The 20,196-nt window shown below is 41.6% G+C and overlaps 1 protein-coding gene across 6 annotated transcripts in view; it reads left to right on the top strand.

Annotated features, from left to right (window-relative positions):
• SNCAIP (synuclein alpha interacting protein) overlaps nucleotides 1-19,336 on the top strand; it is a 230,953-nt gene extending 211,617 nt beyond the window's left edge. For 5 of the 6 annotated variants that reach the window (XM_033929012.1, XM_033929013.1, XM_033929014.1 and 2 more), the window contains 3 exons: nucleotides 756-1,818; nucleotides 7,627-7,697; nucleotides 19,075-19,336. In XM_033929012.1, the coding sequence (XP_033784903.1) occupies nucleotides 756-1,818; nucleotides 7,627-7,697; nucleotides 19,075-19,159 (1,219 nt within the window). In that variant the 3' untranslated portion in view covers nucleotides 19,160-19,336. The remainder of the gene's footprint in view (nucleotides 1-755; nucleotides 1,819-7,626; nucleotides 7,698-19,074) is intronic. The other variant, XM_033929018.1, reaches the window with a different exon arrangement.
• The last annotated feature ends 860 nt before the right edge of the window (nucleotides 19,337-20,196 follow it).

The raw sequence follows: 20,196 nt of genomic DNA, 5'->3' as shown, positions 1-20,196 counted from the left end.
ATTGAGCACCTCCTGTCGGCGATGGGACAGGCGGCCGTGACCGTGGCCGCTATACTTATTGCAGCATGGAGATCCCTTGCTGCCATAAGTATAGCGGCCGCATCTACTTACAATGTAGACCAGCATTTTGCTGGCCTACATTTTAAGCGTCTCTTCCTCTACTAGGGAGACGCGTAGGGCCGCCTAGGTTCGCTTAAGGCCCGCCTAAGGCCCTTAGGCAAGCTTAGGCGTCTTGCGGGCCTCCCTAGGCTCCCGGAGGTGCCTTCAATATAGGCGGCCTGCCTGGGGAGCATTTTTTTAAAAAACGTGCATCCCGATTGGCTGATTAGACAGTTGTAGGACGCCTACAGCTGCCTAAAATCGGGACGCACTTTGGAGAATCAGGGCCTGAATATTTATGACTCATTATAAGCCTATCTGGCGAGAATAGGTTCACAACCCACTTGTCCAGGAACAGAATCTGGATTTACAAGAAAGAAGATTAGCAGAGGTAAGGGCCTAATCTTTCATTATTTTTCCCATCTGGCTATTATTGAATTAAGCAGCGCATGAGAGCAGAGAAGATAATATATATCAGACATTCACTGTATCTGCTAGGAGAAGGTATGAGCTACTGAAATATGGTCATATCCTTTATATTCTGTTTAGATATGGCAGGTTCTCTTAGTTTAGATACTTAAGTGACTTGCTCTTGCCAAATATAAAATGCTTTGAAAGCTTACTATTCATATCTTATATTGTTTCTGTGCCTTTAGCTCTCCTTTGTCACCGGGTTCTGGTGGACATCAGCAGAAATTGTGTGATCCAGATGACACATCTTTGCTGAATAGCAAATCAGGCAGCACCCAGGATGGAATCCCAGCCCTTGGCAGTGCTGGAACCCCTGGTCAACTGCGGCCCAAAGCAAAAGATGAGGACTCGGACAAAATCTTACGCCAACTGCTGGGAAAGGAGATTTCCGAGAATGTTTGCACACAGAAGTTGACACTGGAGTTCCAGGAAGGGCAGGTATCTTCTCGGAGTGGGAAGAGGATGCCTCCTGAGAAAAGAGAGCTCAAACTGGTCCGGTTGAGGCAACTCATGCAAAGATCCCTTAGCGAGTCTGACACAGATTCTAACAATTCTGAGGATCAGAAGAACACTCCCACCAGGAAAGCTGAGAAACCCAGGCCACAACCAATTGTAGAAAGCATGGAAAGCACTGAAAGTTTGCAGCTGATGATTAAGAAACACACATTAGCAGCTGCAGGGCGTCGCTTCCATTTTGGCACTAGGGCTTCAAAATCAGTAGATGGTCATAGCTCATCCCCTACTTCAGAGAGCAGTGACCCAGACTTCGAAGCCCAGTACCAAGCAGGCAGTGTGTCTCAAAGCCAAATTGCTGGGGATGCTTCTCAATCTACTGCTGAGAATGCCACAGCTCAAAAAGCTGCTACAAGCCCCAAGAGTGCCCTTAAGTCCCCATCATCAAAGCGCAGGACTTCTCAGAACTTAAAGCTTCGAGTCACCTTTGAGGAACCTGTGGTGCAGGTGGAACAGGCTGAGCCTGAACTAAGCCAAGAAAAGAACAAAGATGTTAGTAGTAAATCTATGCAGCAAGTTCAGCCAAACAGTGGAGACGCAGGGGAACAGCTTAAAAGACCATTCGGCACTTTTCGATCTATTATGGAGTCTTTGAGTGGTAATCAGAACAGCAACAATAACTGTCAAACAAATAATGTAAGCAAGACATCCACACTACCTTTTACCTCTCTAGGAAGGAAAGCTGAAGATCCCAAGGCAAACCCAGTGACCACGGTGAAAGCAAAGAATAAGGCAGTGAGTGTTATTCAAAAGCTAACCAAAAATAATTGGGAGGTGAAGGAACAGTGTCTTTTTGCTTTCCTTTCATTGTAGTAGCCTTGTATATCACATTTGTTGCTAGTACAATATGCAGACTTTAAACTATTCCTCTGAGTTAGCGCAAAAAAACTAGGCCATGGTCCCGAGTACAAAACCCCCTTCATTATTTTCATTCCACATTTGATCTATTTATGAAGCTAAGTACAGCTGTGCTTGTTCCAAGAGCTAATCTCACTGATGAAACTCAAGATTTGTGGGTTTTGTTTTCTGTTTTGCTTCTCTCTTTCGTGGAAAAATAAGGAAATTGATATTCCAACCAAATAATACTTAATGTCGGTGATTGGTGCTTGTCATCATAGTAAAAAAAAAAAAAAAAAATGTGATTACCCTCAGCTAGTTTTTTTCTGCAGAAACAGAAAAGCTAAAAACTGTGTAAGGAAAATAAATAGAGCAAAATATTGTCCCAAGTCATAAAGGAGACTTGCATTTCAAGGTTATAGGCTTGATATTTCCATTGAGAGACTTATTGTAATACAAGAAAATAAACTCAATGGCAATTGTAATTATTGGAAGAAAATAAGACATAACCCCTATTACTCCCTCTGTGAGTAGTGTTTCTTTGTGGAATACAAAATTGTTTTTATTTTACCACTCCTGAATGGGTGAATGATACATGGGCAAAATTATGCCCTTTTGCAGTATGGGCTGTATTCCCAGAGCAACAGTAGGAACCATCCTATACTGTGCCAGATATTTAATATACCAGAGTCTAAGCAGAGATCTGTATAGGAGCCAACTTCTAGTAGCATGACACTTTGGGCTCCTTTTACAAAGGCGCGCTAGCGGTTTTAGCACGCACTTAGCGCACGCTAAAATGCCCCGCACGCTAGCCGCTTCCGCCTCCTTTTAAGCAGGCGGTAATTTATCGGCTAGCACGTGCTTATTTTCTAAAAACGCTAGCGCACCATAGTAAAAGGAGCCCTTTGTTTTTTAGAAAGAAGTTATTTGCATAAAAATTAAAACATTCAGTGGATTCAGAATACAAGGGGGACAAGTCATGCAAGAACTGCTTTCAAAATACATTAAAATAATTCAGGAGTAGGGGGAGACAGGTAGAAATAATTTATAATTTAAACTTTATGCAGTAACCATTTCACAACTCTCCTCCTCTATGCATTATTGGTACATTTTTAAATTAAAATTTGCTTACCTTTCCAAAACTAAGCCCAAAGAAGCTACAAATTCCGCCACAGTATTCATACTGGTATCATTTAGTAAGCTGTTTTCAGGTTTTAACCCATGTCATTGCACATTAACAGGTGTGGATTAATGAAAGTTATATGCTTAGGTCCCTATTACTAAGCCGTGGTAGAGGTTTCCACCGCTGCTGGAGCACTAAATGCTCTCACGCTGCTCCGACGCTCATAGGAATTCTAGGGATGTCAGAGCAGCGTTGGAGCATGTAGCACTCTGGGTCATGATAGAAACTTCTATCATAGCTTAGTAGAAGGGGGGAGATGATAGGTATTTACTATGACATTTGCACTAATTACTGATTTTAACACCTAACACGGGGTAGTATGAATAGACAGGGACGGCAACTTACAGTTAATGTATGGGCAGGGCAGGATTAACCAATAGGCCCAGTAGGCACGTGCCTAGGGCCCGAAATGGTCAGGGGGCCCGATGAAGGAGGGCATCAGCATTGTTTTTTCCAAACAGCGATGGGCCCCTCCTGCATCGATCGACAACAAGGGCTCCCCCCCAATCGGCAACGCGGGCTTCCCCCCCGATCAGCAACGCGGGCCCCCCCCCCCGATCAGCAACGCCCCCCCAGCCCCCCATCAACAGAAAGTAAGACAAGCAAGCAACGCGGTTAAGAAAGGCAACGGGAACTGTAATTTTGCAAGTAGTGCTGCTTGCCCAAAGCTTCCCTCTGTTTCTGCCTAGGCGCATGGTGGGGTGGGGCAGGGCAGGGGGCCCAGTGTACTTGTGTGCCTAGGGGCCCTCGACAAATTAATCCTGCCCTGTGTATGGGGTGTTACTGTGCATTAACTGCTAATGTGACAGATAACACAAAGGGCTAGATTCACTAGCCTGCCCAATCGTGACCGATCCGTGTCCGATCCGGGCAGGTTCGATGGATTCACAAACCGGCAATATTCAAATGGGGTTGATCGGAGGAATGCCGACACGGATCGCTAATGTGCAATCCCGACACATGCGCAGACCGTCTGAGCCACAACTTTATTTATTTTTTTACTTTTACTTTACTTTTTGTAGCCCAGCAAGCCTGTGGTTTTAACCCACTTTAAACCCACGGGTTAAAACCACGGGCTCACAGTGTGGGGAAGAGCAGGGCGGCGATTCGGTGCGGCAGGCAGGAGAGATTTGGGGCAGAGCAGGCAGGAGAGATTCGGGGAAGATCAGGGCAGCGATTCTGGAGAGAGCAGGTCGGCTATTCAGGGCGGCAGGCAGGACAGATTTGGGGCGGCAGGCAGGAGAGATTCGGGGCAGCAGAGAGCAGGGTGTGCAGAGAACAGGGCGGCAATGGAGCTGGAGAGTCGGAAAAGACGTTTACAACTGGTCCCCAGAAGTCGCTTCTTGGGTTGATCGGCCAGCCCAGTTGGATCGCGAAATTTGTTTTGTAAATTGTGTCCCTGCCTACTTTGCATGCCGTTCCCCTCATTTGCATGCGCGGATCAGAATTGGATTGGCAGAGAGGTAAATGAATCGGGCCAGAGTAAAATCGGGTTGCAAAAGGGTTGCAAACCGATCGGTACACGATCGGTTTGCTTAGTGAATCTAGCCCAAGGTCTCTAGAGATATAGCTAACCCTAGTCCACATTATTGGACTCACTGTTAGCCTATGTTAGCTTTCATTTCTCTTTGTTCATAGTATGGCTTTCTTTCCCAGAGATTTTGCACCTAATACATCTTATCTTTGACAGTTAACACATGTTGGGTACAAAACAAAACCACACCTTAATAAATAGGCCCCATTGAAAATAATGGGGTTTGCATTAGCTCGCCTTAATGAGGGTTAGATAATGAGAGTTTAAATTGTCAGCGGATACAGAGAGTATCCTTGCAAGAAGTGGGATTTGATTCCTAGCTTCTGGATTCTCAGTCCCATTGCTCCAACCTCTAGACTACTCCTTAACTCCATGCACTTCTATCACTCTTTTTATTGGAAACAAATGCCAACATAGTAACCTAAATGTATGAGGAGATCCAAGTAGCAGATGTAAAGACCACAATAAAATGTCTAAGCCCAAAATACCAATACCAATAACACTGTGCATTAAGCTACCCTTACCTGTCACTCACACCAAAACCTCAGAAACATAAAGGCAGAACCATAACCTAGCAAGGTGTATGGATGGTTTTGGTGTGCGTTCAGTGATAAGAGTACAAAGGAGAACAAGAAAAGATTTTAAAGAGCAAATATTTCATAGTGGAAGAAAATGTTGGTAAGAAAGTCCAGTGGTGGCTCATGTTGATATAGAGCAGTGGAATTGCACCACTAAAATATTCATCCCTGACTCTCTCAAAGGAGAACTAACTCTCTTCAAAGCTGCTCAGATTCTTTCTCTTTCAGTTGTTGGAGCCACACTAGTGAATGTTGTCTGAGTCATTAGAAGGGTAATTCTATAAAGTGGGCACTAAACATTGCACAATAGTTATGCACATAATTGATTAAAATAATGACATAAATGTGTGTTTGTATGGACAGATGGACATAAATGCCACCATTCTGCCTAAGATCGATTCTATAAATATGCACATATCCTACATAGCACTTATTTGATAAATGGATATACATATAAGCAGAATATGGGCGAGACATCTACGTATGCATATGACTTATACTGTAAATTACTATAAGTTACATGCATATCTCCAGCATTTAGGCAGGTGCACTTAGGTAGGTGTCTAAATTATACACACATATTTTACCTGTTGCACTAGTATTCTATACAGTAAAGTAGGTATCTATGTAAAGGTGCACTGTTATAGAATTTAATGACTTGTACGTTGCTGCTGGGATATGCATGGATGGAATTTGGCTGGAATCCATATGTATATGCATAGAATACAGAATTCTATCATGTACATGCACATATGCTAATATCTAGACACACCAAAATATAATCAAACCAATATATAAATTATCATAGCGATACCAGTGTTGTTCTTCATAATCATTCATGACAAAAGGACCCTCAGAAGCAAGTCCACACATAGGTCAAACTATCACCTATGGTTATTTCCACTGCTAGATTCCTCATTGGTTTTATAACATGTCATGAACTCCTTTTGACATATAAATAATCTTGTTACTCCAAATGTTCAAAAATTCATAACCAAAAATATTCATGTCCATGTTCACAACACTTATCTTAATAATTCTGATGATATTTCAAAGCTACTGCGATGTTAACTATTGTCAAGTTTCAACGACTGCCGACATTGCATCAAGGGAAAGCTCTTGCCATAGGTGATAGTTTGTCCTATGCGTGGAACGGCTTCTGAGGGTCTCTTGTCATGAATGATTATGAAGAACATATTGTTATGATAAGTTATGTATTGATTTGATTATATTTTGGTGATCCTAATATAGGAAACCATTTGAGAGATTTCTTGACCATATTTAATTGATTTAATATCTAGGCAAAGGAATATAGAACTGATGTAAATGATTGTGCCATAATGTACATGTATTTTGTCCATTTAAGCTAGTACTGTATTTTATAAAGAAAAACAGATATCTACTTCATAGAATACGCTTAAAATAGACACCATAACCAGTGCCTACTTTATAATGGGCACCCTGATATAGAATTACCCTCCACTTGTAGAGCTGAAGAGGGGAGAAATCAGGAGAAAAGGCTCCTGTGGAGGAGAGTTATTTTTATCCAATTATAACCTTCCATTTACCAAAGCTGTGGTAAGTCCACTTTCTATGTGCAGAAATATTTCTTGTGAAAGTGGAGCTAAGCTTTAGTGCAGGAGAGATGACGCCCAACTGGTGAAGTATCAGATGCAGCTGCCACAGACTTTTTACTGCTGGCAAGAGCTTAGGCCATGCTAACAAAATGGAACTTCTGCTGCCAGTGAGAGAGGCAAGTTTCATTAATAATCGCCACTGTGACAAAGAAAAGGATGAGAAGAAGGCAAAAGATAGATAAGGGGGAAAAGGGATGGTATTGGGCATTGGAAGAGAAAAAGAGAGGGAGAAAGCAGAAGGGGGGAGATTCTACCTTGTCACTGGCTACCTCTTCATGAGATGAATGTACATATTTTATTAGGTATTTATATACCATCTATTAAGGTTATATACGTGGTTTACAATCAGCTCAATCATTTTCCCTATCTGTCCTGGTGGGTTCACAATCTATCTAATGTACCTGGGGGCAATGGAGAATTGAGTGACTTGCCCGGGGTCACAAGGAGCAGCGTGGGGGTTGAATCCACAACCTCAGGGTGCTGAGGCTGTGGCTCTAACCACTAGGCCAGACTGCCATATTTGCATATTCTATCTCTATCCATTGAAATCATTGCCTCACAGTTACTAGAAGGCCTGTGTCATTCTCAAATGAATCTTAGGTTATGTTAGCATGAAGTGACATGTTTTGCTTCCTACCTTTGCTCATCCACCACCAAACTAAAATGCACCAGAATGCTGTAACCACTGACCACATGCCTGATTTCATGAACCGCTGCATGCAGTGACTTGTTGCATGTGCTCACCTATTTCTCATGCATGTTATTCTTCTCCAGGGGGCTAAAACGTTTTGCAGCAATCTCTCTTCTATTACATTGATTGAGGATCAACTGCATAACTATGCATGGTATGTGTCGATGATAGTAGACTGAGTGTGATTTAACTCCCTGTTGCATTTTAAATTGTGCATTCCATGTTGTTCTGTATCCGTATCAAAATATGTCCTGTGTCCCCATGCACCAGGAAGGCTTTGTTGCCTTTAAAAATCTACATTTCAGTTTTTGGTTAAAAATGTGAGCAAGGGCATTCAGAAGTACCGTAAGCGCATGGATAAAGGTAAATCAGGCAATATAGATGGACAACTGGTTAAAAAAATAGCAGGAAAAAAATGGGACTTACATTCAGTTTTTCCAATGGAAGAAAAGAAATATGCTGAGTTAGGACTGGTACTATAGCATTGATGTAGGAAAGAGAAGAAAAAGAGAGTGCATTGATCAAATTTGCAAATAAGACAAAATACTCAAAGTAGTTAAAGCCCAAGCAAGTTCTGAAGGCCTTATCAGATTGAAGAAGTGGACATCAAAATAGCAGATAATATTTAGGTGGGGGGGGGCAATTAACGCTTGCTACTGTTAAAACTGGTTGTTTTACCACAAGTTGTCTCATTGCATAAATGGGCCCCTGTGCTAAAATAGCATAGGTGGCCCATTTATGAATTCATTGATGAATTACCCCCTTAATGTGCTATACAATGGGATGAGATTTGCCTTTTTTGCCAGTAGCTCAGGTGAACTGCATTCAGGTATAGTATGGCGTACAGTCTAAGGGGCAAGTTTACTAAGCTGCATTAGGTTTCAACATGTGCCAAGCCCAGCATAAAATGGCATCCTGCAGTAAGTGCCACATGTGTGTGCACTAACCATGTGCTAAAAAATATTTTAAAATTTTTTGAGGTAGCATATCTGGAGGCAGAGAGTGGGCTTTCTTGTGCTAATCAATTTGCACAACTACATAGGAGTTGTGTGTAAGCCCTTATCACCTACAAAATGGATCAGTGGTAAGTGAACACACACTAATGTTTTTTAATGGTTGCACACTAATGGCAACATTTGTGCATGGCTGTTAATACAAAAAAAAAAAAAAAATAGAAAAAGGACATTTTTACAGCTGCAGTAAAAATGGCCTTAGCAATCAGGAAAAACCTGCACAAGGGCATACTAAAGCCATTTTTTTTTTTTACTGCAGCTTAGTAAAAGGATCCCTAAATTTTGTACATAAGGTACTAGAGCAGGGGTAGGGCACTCCGGTCCTCAAGAGCCATATTCCAGTCGGGTTTTCAGGATTTCCACAATGAATATGCATTGAAAGCAGTGCATGCAAATAGATCTCATGCATATTCATTGGGGAAATCCTGAAAACCCGACTGAAATACGGCTCTCGCGGACCGGAGTTCTCTACCCCGTACTAGAGGATTAATGGGCCCTTTTACTAAGCAGTGCTAAAAAGTGGCCTACACTTGGCCCAATGTGAATCTTTTCCACACACTGGGGCCACTTTTAGTGCTACCAGTAAATGACTGATTTTTACATTTCTGCAATAATGACCATGCGCTAATTTTCCCATTAATACGTGGCCATTAGCGCATGAGCACTTACCAGCACCTATTGTTTAGATAGTAAGGGGAAAATTCTGTAAATGGCATCTAAAAAGATAGCTGCCTGTCGTATGTCAATCACACTTAGGCGCCCATTACAGAATCGCTGCTAACTTAAAACTTAGGTGCCTGCAATGTAGACCAGGGTTTTAAAGGCCTACATTATAGCACCTAAGTCCTTCAGAGAATTGCATCTAGCAGCGCCTAAGTCCTTATCCGCCCCTAAACATGCTTACTTTGGTGTTAGGCACCTCTAGGCGCAACCTTTTGTAGAATTGCGCCTACATAGAAACATAGAAATGACGGCAGAAAAGGGCCACGGCCCATCCAGTCTGCCCACACCAAGACCCACCTCCTATCTACCTCCCTGAAGAGATCCGACATGCCAATCCCATCTTTTCTTAAAATCTGACACGCTGCTGGCCTCAATTACCTGTTGTGGTAGACTATTCCAGCGATCAACCACCCTTTCGGTGAAGAAATATTTTTTGGTATCGCCATGAAATTTCTCACCCTTGATTTTCCATGGATGCCCTCTAGTTGCCGAAGATCCTTTAAGGAAAAATAGATCTTCTTCTACCTCGATATGGCCCGTGACATATTTGAACGTCTTGATCATGTCTCCCCTCTCTCTGCGTTCTTCGAGTGAGTATAGCTGCAACTTATCCAGCCGTTCCTCATACGGGAGATCCTTGAGACCTGAAACCATTCTGGTGGCCATTCGCTGAACCGACTCAACTCTCCGCACATCCTTTTGATAATGCGGCCTCCAGAATAGCACACAGTATTCCAGATGGGGTCTCACCATAGATCTGTACAATGGCATAATAACCTGGGGCTTACGGCTGATGAAACTTCTACGGATACAACCCATGATTTGCCTAGCCTTGGAGGAAGCTTTCTCCACTTGATTGGCAGTCTTCATGTCTTCGCTAATGATCACGCCCAAGTCACGTTCTGCTACAGACCTTGCTAGGATCTCGTCATTTAGGGTGTAAGTCCTGCATGGATTTTTGCCACCAATGTGCATGACCTTGCAGTTTTGGGCATTGAATCTTAGTTGCCTAGTCTTTGACCAATGTTCAAGCAGGAGTAGGTCATGCGTCATACTGTCAGGCATTTTGTCGGGCATTGTGCTAACGACCGATGAGCTTTTGCCTACAATGTTGCATAGTTTGGCGTCATCGCCTATTGTTCAATTCATTTTTATTTTTTTCAGTTATGAGTTTGCTAATGCTCATAATTGAAGCCAATTTACTAATTAACCCCCCTTTTATCAAGCTGCACTGCCGAGCAGTGCAAACTTAATGCCAAGCTGCCCATAGGATTTGAATGGGCGGCTCAGCATTTAGCTCGGGCTGCTTGGTAGCGCCGCTTGATAAAAGAAGGTTAAGTTAGGAACTAACCTTAGGCACCTAATTTTAGGTGCCTCTTTACAAAATTTTCCCCTACGGGCTCACATACATGCCCTGTGCTAATCATTTTGTGTACAGCAATGCTCACAAGCTAACCAATTAGCATAGCCGCACCCACTGTTCACCATAAACCCGGCCCCAATGCTAAAAGTACATTTTATTTTTTAGTTCATGGGTAGCACACACACAGACCTTACCATGGGATGTCCTAGTGTGCCCTAAAGTAGGCCATTTTAAGGTGTGGTAAGCATGTATTAGTGTTTATTGCAGCTTAGTAAAAGGGCCCTAAGACCCCAATGCAGGAAAATGACCTAACATAGGAGGTTCTAAAGTGTTCTGCATTAATTTTGCCAGTTGCACAAGGTAAGCACTTAGTAATTTTTTTTGTATTTTGGAGGAGGCATGTCAGGGATGGAGAATGGGCATGGATACACTAATCAGCTTGTGTGCTGACATTACCGCTATACTAACTAATTAGCAAGTCCATAGAGCAGGAGTCCGTAGTGTCTCTTAAATGGGAAACGGTAAGCGCTCCTGCATTTATTTTTTGAAATAGCCACATGCTAATGCTAACAGTGCACAGCCAGAAAAAGATAATAGAAAAAGGCTGAATTTATGTAGCTTAATAAAAGGCCTTCTAAGTGATTTGCCCAAGATCGGTTAGAGTAGCAGTAGGATTTGATTCTGGCTTCCCTTATTCTCAACCCATTGCTCTACCCCAGCCTACTGCTCCATGCCTCCATTGTGCTGAGTTTTGTATTGCATATCATCACTGAGGGAAAGGATCTTGGTGGCATTGTGGAAAATATATTGAAGAGACAAGTCCAACACAAAGAAAGGGATTGAAATACACAAAAAAGTCAATAACACCCAAAATGTTCCTAGAAAAAAGATCTATAAACTATTAGTAGCCAAATAGACGGGAAAACCACCACTCATTCAGGGGGTGAGCTGCACAGAATGGATCTACTAGCTGCATAATACCTAGGGGTCCTTTTACTAAGCCGCGCTAGCCGCTATCACCTCCTCTTGAGCAGGCGGTAGTTTTTGGCCAGCGCGGGGGTTAGCGCGTGATGAAAAGTCACACACGTTAACCCTGCTAGCGCGGCTTAGTAAAAGGAGCCCCTAATAATCCAGATTGACCACTTTCAGAGAATAGGATGCTGGCTTTATAAACCTTTGGTATGGACCCAGCATGGCATGTCTTATGGTCCTATGTTCAAAGTCAGAAAGCATCAGTTTCATCCCACATAAACCAAATAACGTTACATGTGGTCTAGAAAATTGTGGTACAACTTTCTACAGTAGACTCTCTGTTAACTGGAACGTAAGTAACCAGAACTCTCAAGCAACCAAAAAAAAAACAAAAATCTAAGAAATACTGTAATACTTTAAAAAGAAATGAAAATAAAATCAATTTCTGGTAGAAATTTAAGTGTAAATTTGGCATGCTACACCTGAGTACGCACATGCTTTGCCTACCACATGTCCGGTAGTTTGTCTGAAGCAGTTTATGGTATGGCATAGTATGGGGTATAGTATTAGTTAGGCCTATTTTTATAGTAATTCTCAAATAACCAGAAACTACCTTTATCCGGCATATATCAATCCCCATGGGTACTGGTTAACTGAGAGTCTACTATATATGCTAAAGAAAATATTGTTGTATATGAAGAATCTAACTCCTAAGCACATATAGCAAGAGTTCCCTGTCCTTGTCATCTGCTAGTTAAGTTAGCTTTTATTCATCCCCTAGAACCAGAGGTTGAAGAAACCAGCATGCTTGATGCATCACGGTGGGGTCTCAGGAAAACCTTTCGCCTCCAGGGCACCATAAAAAAAGAAGTGAAAGGAGGAGTAATTTAACGGTCAGAGCACCAGGCTGATGATTGTAGAAGCCCAGTTCAAATCCCACTGTGGCTCCTTGTGATTGTGGGCACATACTAATTCATTAGCAGCATGCTAAATCTATTAGTGCATCTTAGTAAAAAGACCCCTTAAATCATAAGCCTTCTGGGGACAGCAAATACTTAGATGTAAAACCCTGAGCTACTACTAAAAAAATAGGTGTGAACTAAATCCTGTAATTTGGACTCCTGTTATGTCATATTCGATGAGCTTCTCAATATGAAAGGCAGGGGTTGAAGAAAGAAAACCAGTTATGGAAAACAAGTTCTGTTTGTTCTAGAGCAGGGGTCTCAAAGTCCCTCCTTGAGGGCCGCAATCCAGTCGGGTTTTCAGGATTTTCCCAATAAATATGCATGAGATCTATGTGCATGCACTGCTTTCAATGCATATTCATTGGGGAAAACCCGACTGGATTCCGGCCCTCGAGGAGGGACTTTGAGACCCCTGTTCTAGAACTATGCTGTAGTACTACATATGGTATAGCATGTCCTAAATAAACAATATCTTTATGAGTGTGATTTTGCCAGTCTTATAGAAGCTTGACCAGCATAAAAGGAACATGAATATGTCTTTACCTTTTGACTTTATGCAGTATTTGCCAACAGCCCAGGGGTGAAAGACACAATATTTGAAGATCTATGTGATGATGTGGGATACAATTTTCTTTAAAAACATGAGTATATAGTACAGCATTTTATATGACTAAGTAGGTACTTATAAAATTCTCCAGGGGTATATGTGTATATAAGTAAGCATTCAGTAGCAATGAGGCAGAATTGGCAATTAATTTGTGTGTTCAGTGATTCTTATTGGCACACTCATATATACATCAGAGCAGGAGCAGGTGTAACCTTATGGGGGAGGCAATTTTTAAAAAGGCCCTTGCATGCATATATTGCCCTCATATATTGCAATGTATGCACTTATGTGTTGTGACCTCCTTAGCACACTTCTATACAATGACCCTCATCAAAGCAAACATACTCTTATTTGCACATCCCCCGCTGTAATCTTGAAGAAAATATTTTAGAGACTTCTCTCTTTGACATAGTTTAAATTTGTGTTTTTGCTGGTAACAGACACTGCTAGGCAAAGCCACAGTTTTGCAAGTTTTTAAAACTTTTTTAAAACACTTTTCATCACTCCCCATACCTCTTTAAATCTTCACCAGGGCAAGCAGCTTCTCCAGCCTGCTGCTTGCACAGATGTTGGCTTTCCCTCTGACATTACTTCCAGGCCCTGCGACACGGAAGTGATTTCAGAGGGAGGCAGGCCAGTTTGAGCAGCAGGCCAGAGTAGTCGCTCGCCCTAGAAAAGATTTAAAGAGGTACAGGGGGCAGGGAAAGGAGGGCATGAGCAGGGAGGAGTGGGACAGAGAGGGGCTGACACTCCCGCCAAGACGGAGCCTGGAGTGGTCCACACCCCCTTACTATGCCAATGCTTGCATGTGAGCCCTTACTACCATCCTTTTGTGCGGTAAGTGCTCATGCAGTAATTTTTTTAAATGGGCACATCCTAATGGCAACATTAGTGCATGATCAGTAAAACAAAAAATATAAAAGCAGCCATTTTACTGCTGCAGTAAAAATGTCTTTAGCTTGGTAAAAGGACCTCAGGGTTTTTTGGGGAGAAGGAGGGTTCAGTAGTTCTTGTTCTTGTTAAGTTTTCACCGTTCAAAATGCAAAACATACACTTTGAACGATGAAAACTTAACAAGAACTACTGCAGAAAGGGACTTGGGAGTTCTCATCCGGGAAGATATGAAAGCTGCTAATCAGGTGGAGAAAGCTTCAGCGAAGGCCAGACAAATGCTGGGTTGCATCAAAAGGAGCTTTATCAGCCGAAAGCCGGAAGTCATACTACCTTATACAGATCCATGGTGAGACCTCACCTGGAGTACTGTGTCCAGTTTTGGAGGCCACATTATCAAAAGGATGTGAAGAGAATGGCCACTAAGATGGTCTCAGGACTTAAAGACATCCCATATGAAGAACGCCTGATCAAACTGCGCTTATATTCTCTTGAAGAGCGCAGAGAAAGGGGGGACATGATAGAAACATTTAAATACATCATGGGCCACATCAAAGTGGAGGAGGAAACCTTTTTTCTAAAGGGTCCCACAGCAACAAGAGGGCATCCACTAAAACTTAAGGGGGGAAGATTTTATGGTGACACCAGGAAATATTTCTCCATCGAACGGGTGATTGATCGATGGAATGATCTTCCCCGCCAGGTCATCGAGGCCAGTAGCGTGCTCGACTTCAAGAGTCGATGGGACAAACAGGTGGGAGTACTACAGAGTAGTATACTCAATCGATAGATACTCCAGGGAGGAAGGGTCCTTGAGTGGGCAGACTAGTTGGAGGGAGGGTTCTCAAGTGGGCAGACTTGTTGGGCCGTCGGCCCTTTTCTGCCGTCATATTCTATGTTTCTATACTTTCCTACAAAGTAAACATTTCTATAAACTCCATGATATTTTTAAAGATTTTTCCAAAAATCTGTTTTTGAGTAGGAGTTAGTGTTTATTCACGTCTACCCATTATACTTCACTCAGTATTTTATAGACCTTTATCATATCCCCCTCAACCATCTCTTCTCTAAGCTGAAGAGCCTTAGCTTCTTTAGTCTTTCTTCTTAATCATTTTCATCGCCCTTCTCTGTACCTTTTCTAATTCTGCTAAAACTGCACACAATATTTGAGGTGCAGTCGCATCAAAAAGCAATACAAAGGTATAGTACAGTGGTACCTTGGTTTACGAGCATAATCCGTTCCAGGAGCATGCTCGTAATCCAAAATGCTCGTTTATCAAAGCAAAGTTCCCCATAGGCCCTAATGCAAACTCAGAAGATTCGTTCCACAACCAAAGTTTGCAATGGTGGCCCAGAGGTGAGTACCTGCCTGCGGGTACTGCAGCACTTTCAAAGTGTTGGCTTCCTTCCCTCGGGGTCTCCCTGCGGCTGCCCTCCTGCTTTGGCCGATGCCTCTGCTGTCCGTCAGCGCCTCCTGGCTCCCGATCCAAGCCGGCCGCCATCCTGTGCGCACGACCTCACCTCTCCTCTCCTAAGTCAGCCGCTGCCCCGACAACACGCTCACCACGTACAAGCACGCAGTTTATTTGTGCTTCAAGCTTACTCTTACTTATATGGACACTTCTGCCCTTGGGCTCTCAGGGCCTGATTCTAGTAACAGCGCCTTCATCAGCTGACATCTCCAAAAATGGTGCTGGCAGCATGTCAGTCACACGTAAGAAAATTGCAGCTTATGTCTAACATAGACACCGGTAATGTAGGCCAGGGTTTTGTTGGACTACGTTACCAGCACCTATGTTTGATGAGAATCTCGTTTGCAGAGGAGCCTAGCAGTGACTAAGGTCATTTCTGGTGTAAACCACACCTACTTTGACCTTAGGCACTATTAAGCGTCTCTGTAGACACAATTATGGCATCCCGCAGGTGTCTACATTTTTTTTCTAATGACTTTTTAATTGATTGTAAATGACGTAGTCAATTACCATGCTAATTAACACCAATTAAAACAAGTTAGGCGGTGGTAGGGTGCCTACTGCTGCCTAACGTATGGCACTGTTACTAGAATCAGGCCCTTTGGGTTTATCTCAAGTATTTTTAATGTCCCCTCCTCTAAGGAGATGCCTATTCTTGAGCCAAAGCTGCTACCCTTTTTCTAGTGCTTTCTGAAGGGGCATTCTGTGATTTCTCTTGCCATTTCTGTCAGCTGGTGTTTCTGCATCTAATTGTGCTGCCTGACTGTTACTCTGGTCCTTAATAATAATGAAACCTCCTAAGTGGGGGTGGGGGGGTGGAGGTTAATTGAAAAATGGGGGAGAATGTTGATTTTGGTCACAGTGAGTTTTAAAAGTAGATTTGCTTTCTGTCTGAACTGTGGTGGAAAATAAGAGCAATTTCTGAGTGTCATTTCTGCCACTGCAGTAGAATTATGTGACATTTGAAATGGTTACATCCCTGAGATAATATTAATAATAAAAATAAAAGACAGCTTACATTAAAGCCCTCTTTTACTAAGGTGCACTAACCAATTAGCGTGCACTAAACGCTAACATGTACATGTTAGTCTATGGAGGGAGGTCAATGTCTCTCCCTTTTGTCAGTGTCATTCCTTTTTATCATTTCCCATCTGTAGATTCTGAGGCCAGTTACTTGCTAATCTGGTTGGCTGAAACATATTACTTGTCATTTATATGTCAGTTCTCATATCAACTGCATGTTATACCTTATGTAGTCTTATTCTAAATAGCACAAGTTCTCCTATCTATATGTCTACGCTGCAGATTACTGTTTATCTAGGCCTGGGACCTCAACCACAGGAGCCAGCTTAGGGTGCTTTAACACCTCCAATATTAAACAAATGCCTTTACTTTATCCAAGCATGGATAAATTTCATGGTTTCAGCTCCCTCAATGTTGGCGCCTACCAATATTCCCTCTACATTTTTACGGACACATGGGCAAAAGAAAAGCATTTTGGGCTTCATTCTATTTTAAATCAAGTTAGGTGCCAGTAGGCCTAAAATTCCAGCACCAAATGCTTTCCATGCCCAAACCCCGCCCCTAACCACACCTACTTGTTGTGTAGGCCCTTGCCAATTTCCACACAGAACATAAATTAATTGTTCTTTAGTGGCATTTTCAATTATCACACCAATTAAGCCAATTAAAAAATTATAAATTCTGTGTGGAAATCGGCTAGGTGCTGCCAATCTAGCAACCATTTATAGAATCAGGGCTTTTGTATGTAACCTATTTTTACAGTAAAAAAAAAGCCAGCAAAAATTATGTGCATACATAGGCATGTGCACTTTGTTTATGACCCATGTGCCGCGTTCATGCACACGGCTTAGAGAGAACACTGGCTCCTATGACCTCTGCTGAAATAATTGTATGTTTCATACAAGAAATAATTGTATGTTTCATGATATTATGTAGGTTTAATGACATATATAACTTTCCCAATAAATAGAGCTATCTCCCAGTATAAACAGTCATTGAGGCTTGGCTATTCTTTAAGTTTATATGGTTGTTTGAAATCTTTAGAGTTTATAGGAATAAAGCTTTGGAATGATCTTCCAGCTGCACTAAGAAAAGTTTCTTCTTATTATATCTTTAGAAAATTGTTTAAAACTTTTTTTTATTTTTAATGTTTGTTAAATGAATAATTTTGTATGGACACAATATTTTTTTATTGTTGTTATCCGTCTAGAATCTATTGTGAGAATAGTGCAGAATATAAATAAGAACAGAATAGGTAGCTATTGTCTGAATTTTAGCTGTGAGTTAGGCTGTCTAATTTCCTCATGCTATGTTGGTCATCGAAACTTATTCATATACAGTGGTGCCTCACACAACGAACTTAATTCGTTCCAGGAGCAAGTTTGTTATGCGAAAAGTTCGTTATGTGAAACGCGTTTTCCCATAACAATACATGTTTAAAAAAATAATTTGTTCTGCAGCATAAAATATGCTAAGATGACATAAAAAAAGATAAATTTGTCAAAATGGTAAAAATGGTGGTCTTGCTGAGGCCAAACTCTTTGACGAGGTCACACTGTTTTACCCCACATTCACTCCTTCTAATTATTTCCCATTTCATTTCAACAGAAATCACCTTCCTGCTTTTTTTAGAAGCCATGATATATAAAAAATATTGAGTTTATCTTAAAAGGACGACTGTATACAGTGAGAGAGGGCAGAGTCTCAGCGGCAAAAACTGGGACTTAACTTTTCTTTTTTTTTTTTTTCTAGCATCGGGGAAGCGGCGAGAGTAGCTCCGCCCCCCCCCCCCCCCAACGCATCAGCAGTAGGCGCCGGGCCCCTCCATAAAAGGAGGCGAGCCAACGGTCCGCCACTGCACAGGGAGCCAGGCGAAGGGCTGTGAGAGAGGGCAGTTAAGCGCAGTGACTAACGACTGCCTGCAGTGCCTGCGCGGAAGGATGCAATACATCGGCAGCTCGGGCGACTTCGTTGTGTGAAACGAAGTTCGTTGTATGAATCAAGACATGAAGTTCGTTGTGTGCAGCGTTCGCTGTGCGAGGCGTTCGTTGTGTGAGGCACCACTGTAGTGGCAAATTCAGATGATTTTCTCTCGCTTAAGTTTCTAGATAAATTATCTGAATAGCAGACTGAATATTTCCATTATCTGAATAAGTTTCGGGACCACCCATGCTCCGCTCTGCACTTTCCAGTCTGTAAATATATTCAGCACTTAGCAGCACTTATCTGGATACCAGGTGATGTTATCCAGCTAAGGGAGAAGTTAATAACATGGGTTACCATTAAGATGGGTTATTTTACCACAAGTCATGCTAGAACAGGGTCTCAATGCAATAGAACCACGTTAATAAGTTCACTGCTAAGTATTTTTGAATACTGACCTGGATGTACAATATTCTTACTTCCAGCTAGCAGCCAGGATTCCATTTACTCAATTTCCTGTTTTATATCTTTGGTGGGTAAGACTATTAAAAGCCATTTTCTTTTCTCCCTTTCCTCCAGGTGTAATGTAATCAATGGAAGAATGAAGAATTCATTGATTGAAATAGGTGCAGAAGAAAGAGAGCTGCAGGAGTTTTTCTTCTAAGTTCCTTCTCCTGTTTTACTGCCTGAAAACAAGATTTGAAATGCCCGACATATGTCTTTGGACAGCAGTAGAATGAGTGACATATTTCCTTCACCAGCAGAAACAGAACTTAGGATGCCTTAACTTTCTATTGCTATTAGACCAATAAATAAATAAAAAAAGACACATTTGTACATTTGTTTGTAATGTGTGCTATTTAAAGGCACAATTAAACAATATAAAGATTTTTGAAGTTCTAATAACCTATGAGATCTTCAGGATGGTCACTGAATATGCTAACATTCTTGGTACATTACTGGGGCAATTTCAAAATAATCTGCCCAGGTATATAGCCTACAGGTTTACCTTATTTTCACAGGTCACATTCATGGTTTTCCTTTGAAAATTTCCTAAAGTGTTCAGAGTGCCCCACTGACTCTTGCAGCTATTTTATTTGAAGGTAAAATTTATCTGCAAAATAATGCACAGAGATTTTTTTTTTAAATTCTTTATTCAGTTTTAACTCTTGCAACAAGTGTACAATATTCAATCAGATAATTCGTACAAATCACTTGACATTCTAACAATTATTGTCAAATACATATAAAAAAGACCCTTCCCCCACCCATCCCATTCATCAGGAATAAACCCATTAAATCACATAACATACCTCCCCATCCCAACATTAAATATAGTCCTATGTAATAAAAAGGTGTCCAAGGTGTCTAATCATTAGAATATGCAATCAATGGCCCCCAAATCTTTTTGAAACTATTATAATTTCCTTGCTGTATAGCAAGCACTCTCTCCATTTTATAAATATGACAAACTGAATTCCACCAAAAGGTATAATTAAGTTTAGTATAGTCCTTCCAATTTCCAGTAATATGTTGAATGGCAACCCCCTTCAGTATTAACAAAAGTTTATTGTTATTTGCTGAAATTTGACTCTTGAATCTCATAGACGTTCCAAATAAAATAGTACCATAGGATAGAGCAACAAGATTTTCTAACATTGAATTAATTTGGGACCAAATTAACTTCCAAAAGGCATTGAC

This window comes from Geotrypetes seraphini, chromosome 1 (assembly GCF_902459505.1).
Source record: "Geotrypetes seraphini chromosome 1, aGeoSer1.1, whole genome shotgun sequence".
NCBI lineage: Eukaryota > Metazoa > Chordata > Amphibia > Gymnophiona > Dermophiidae > Geotrypetes > Geotrypetes seraphini.
This window is presented reverse-complemented; position numbering and strand designations above follow the sequence as displayed.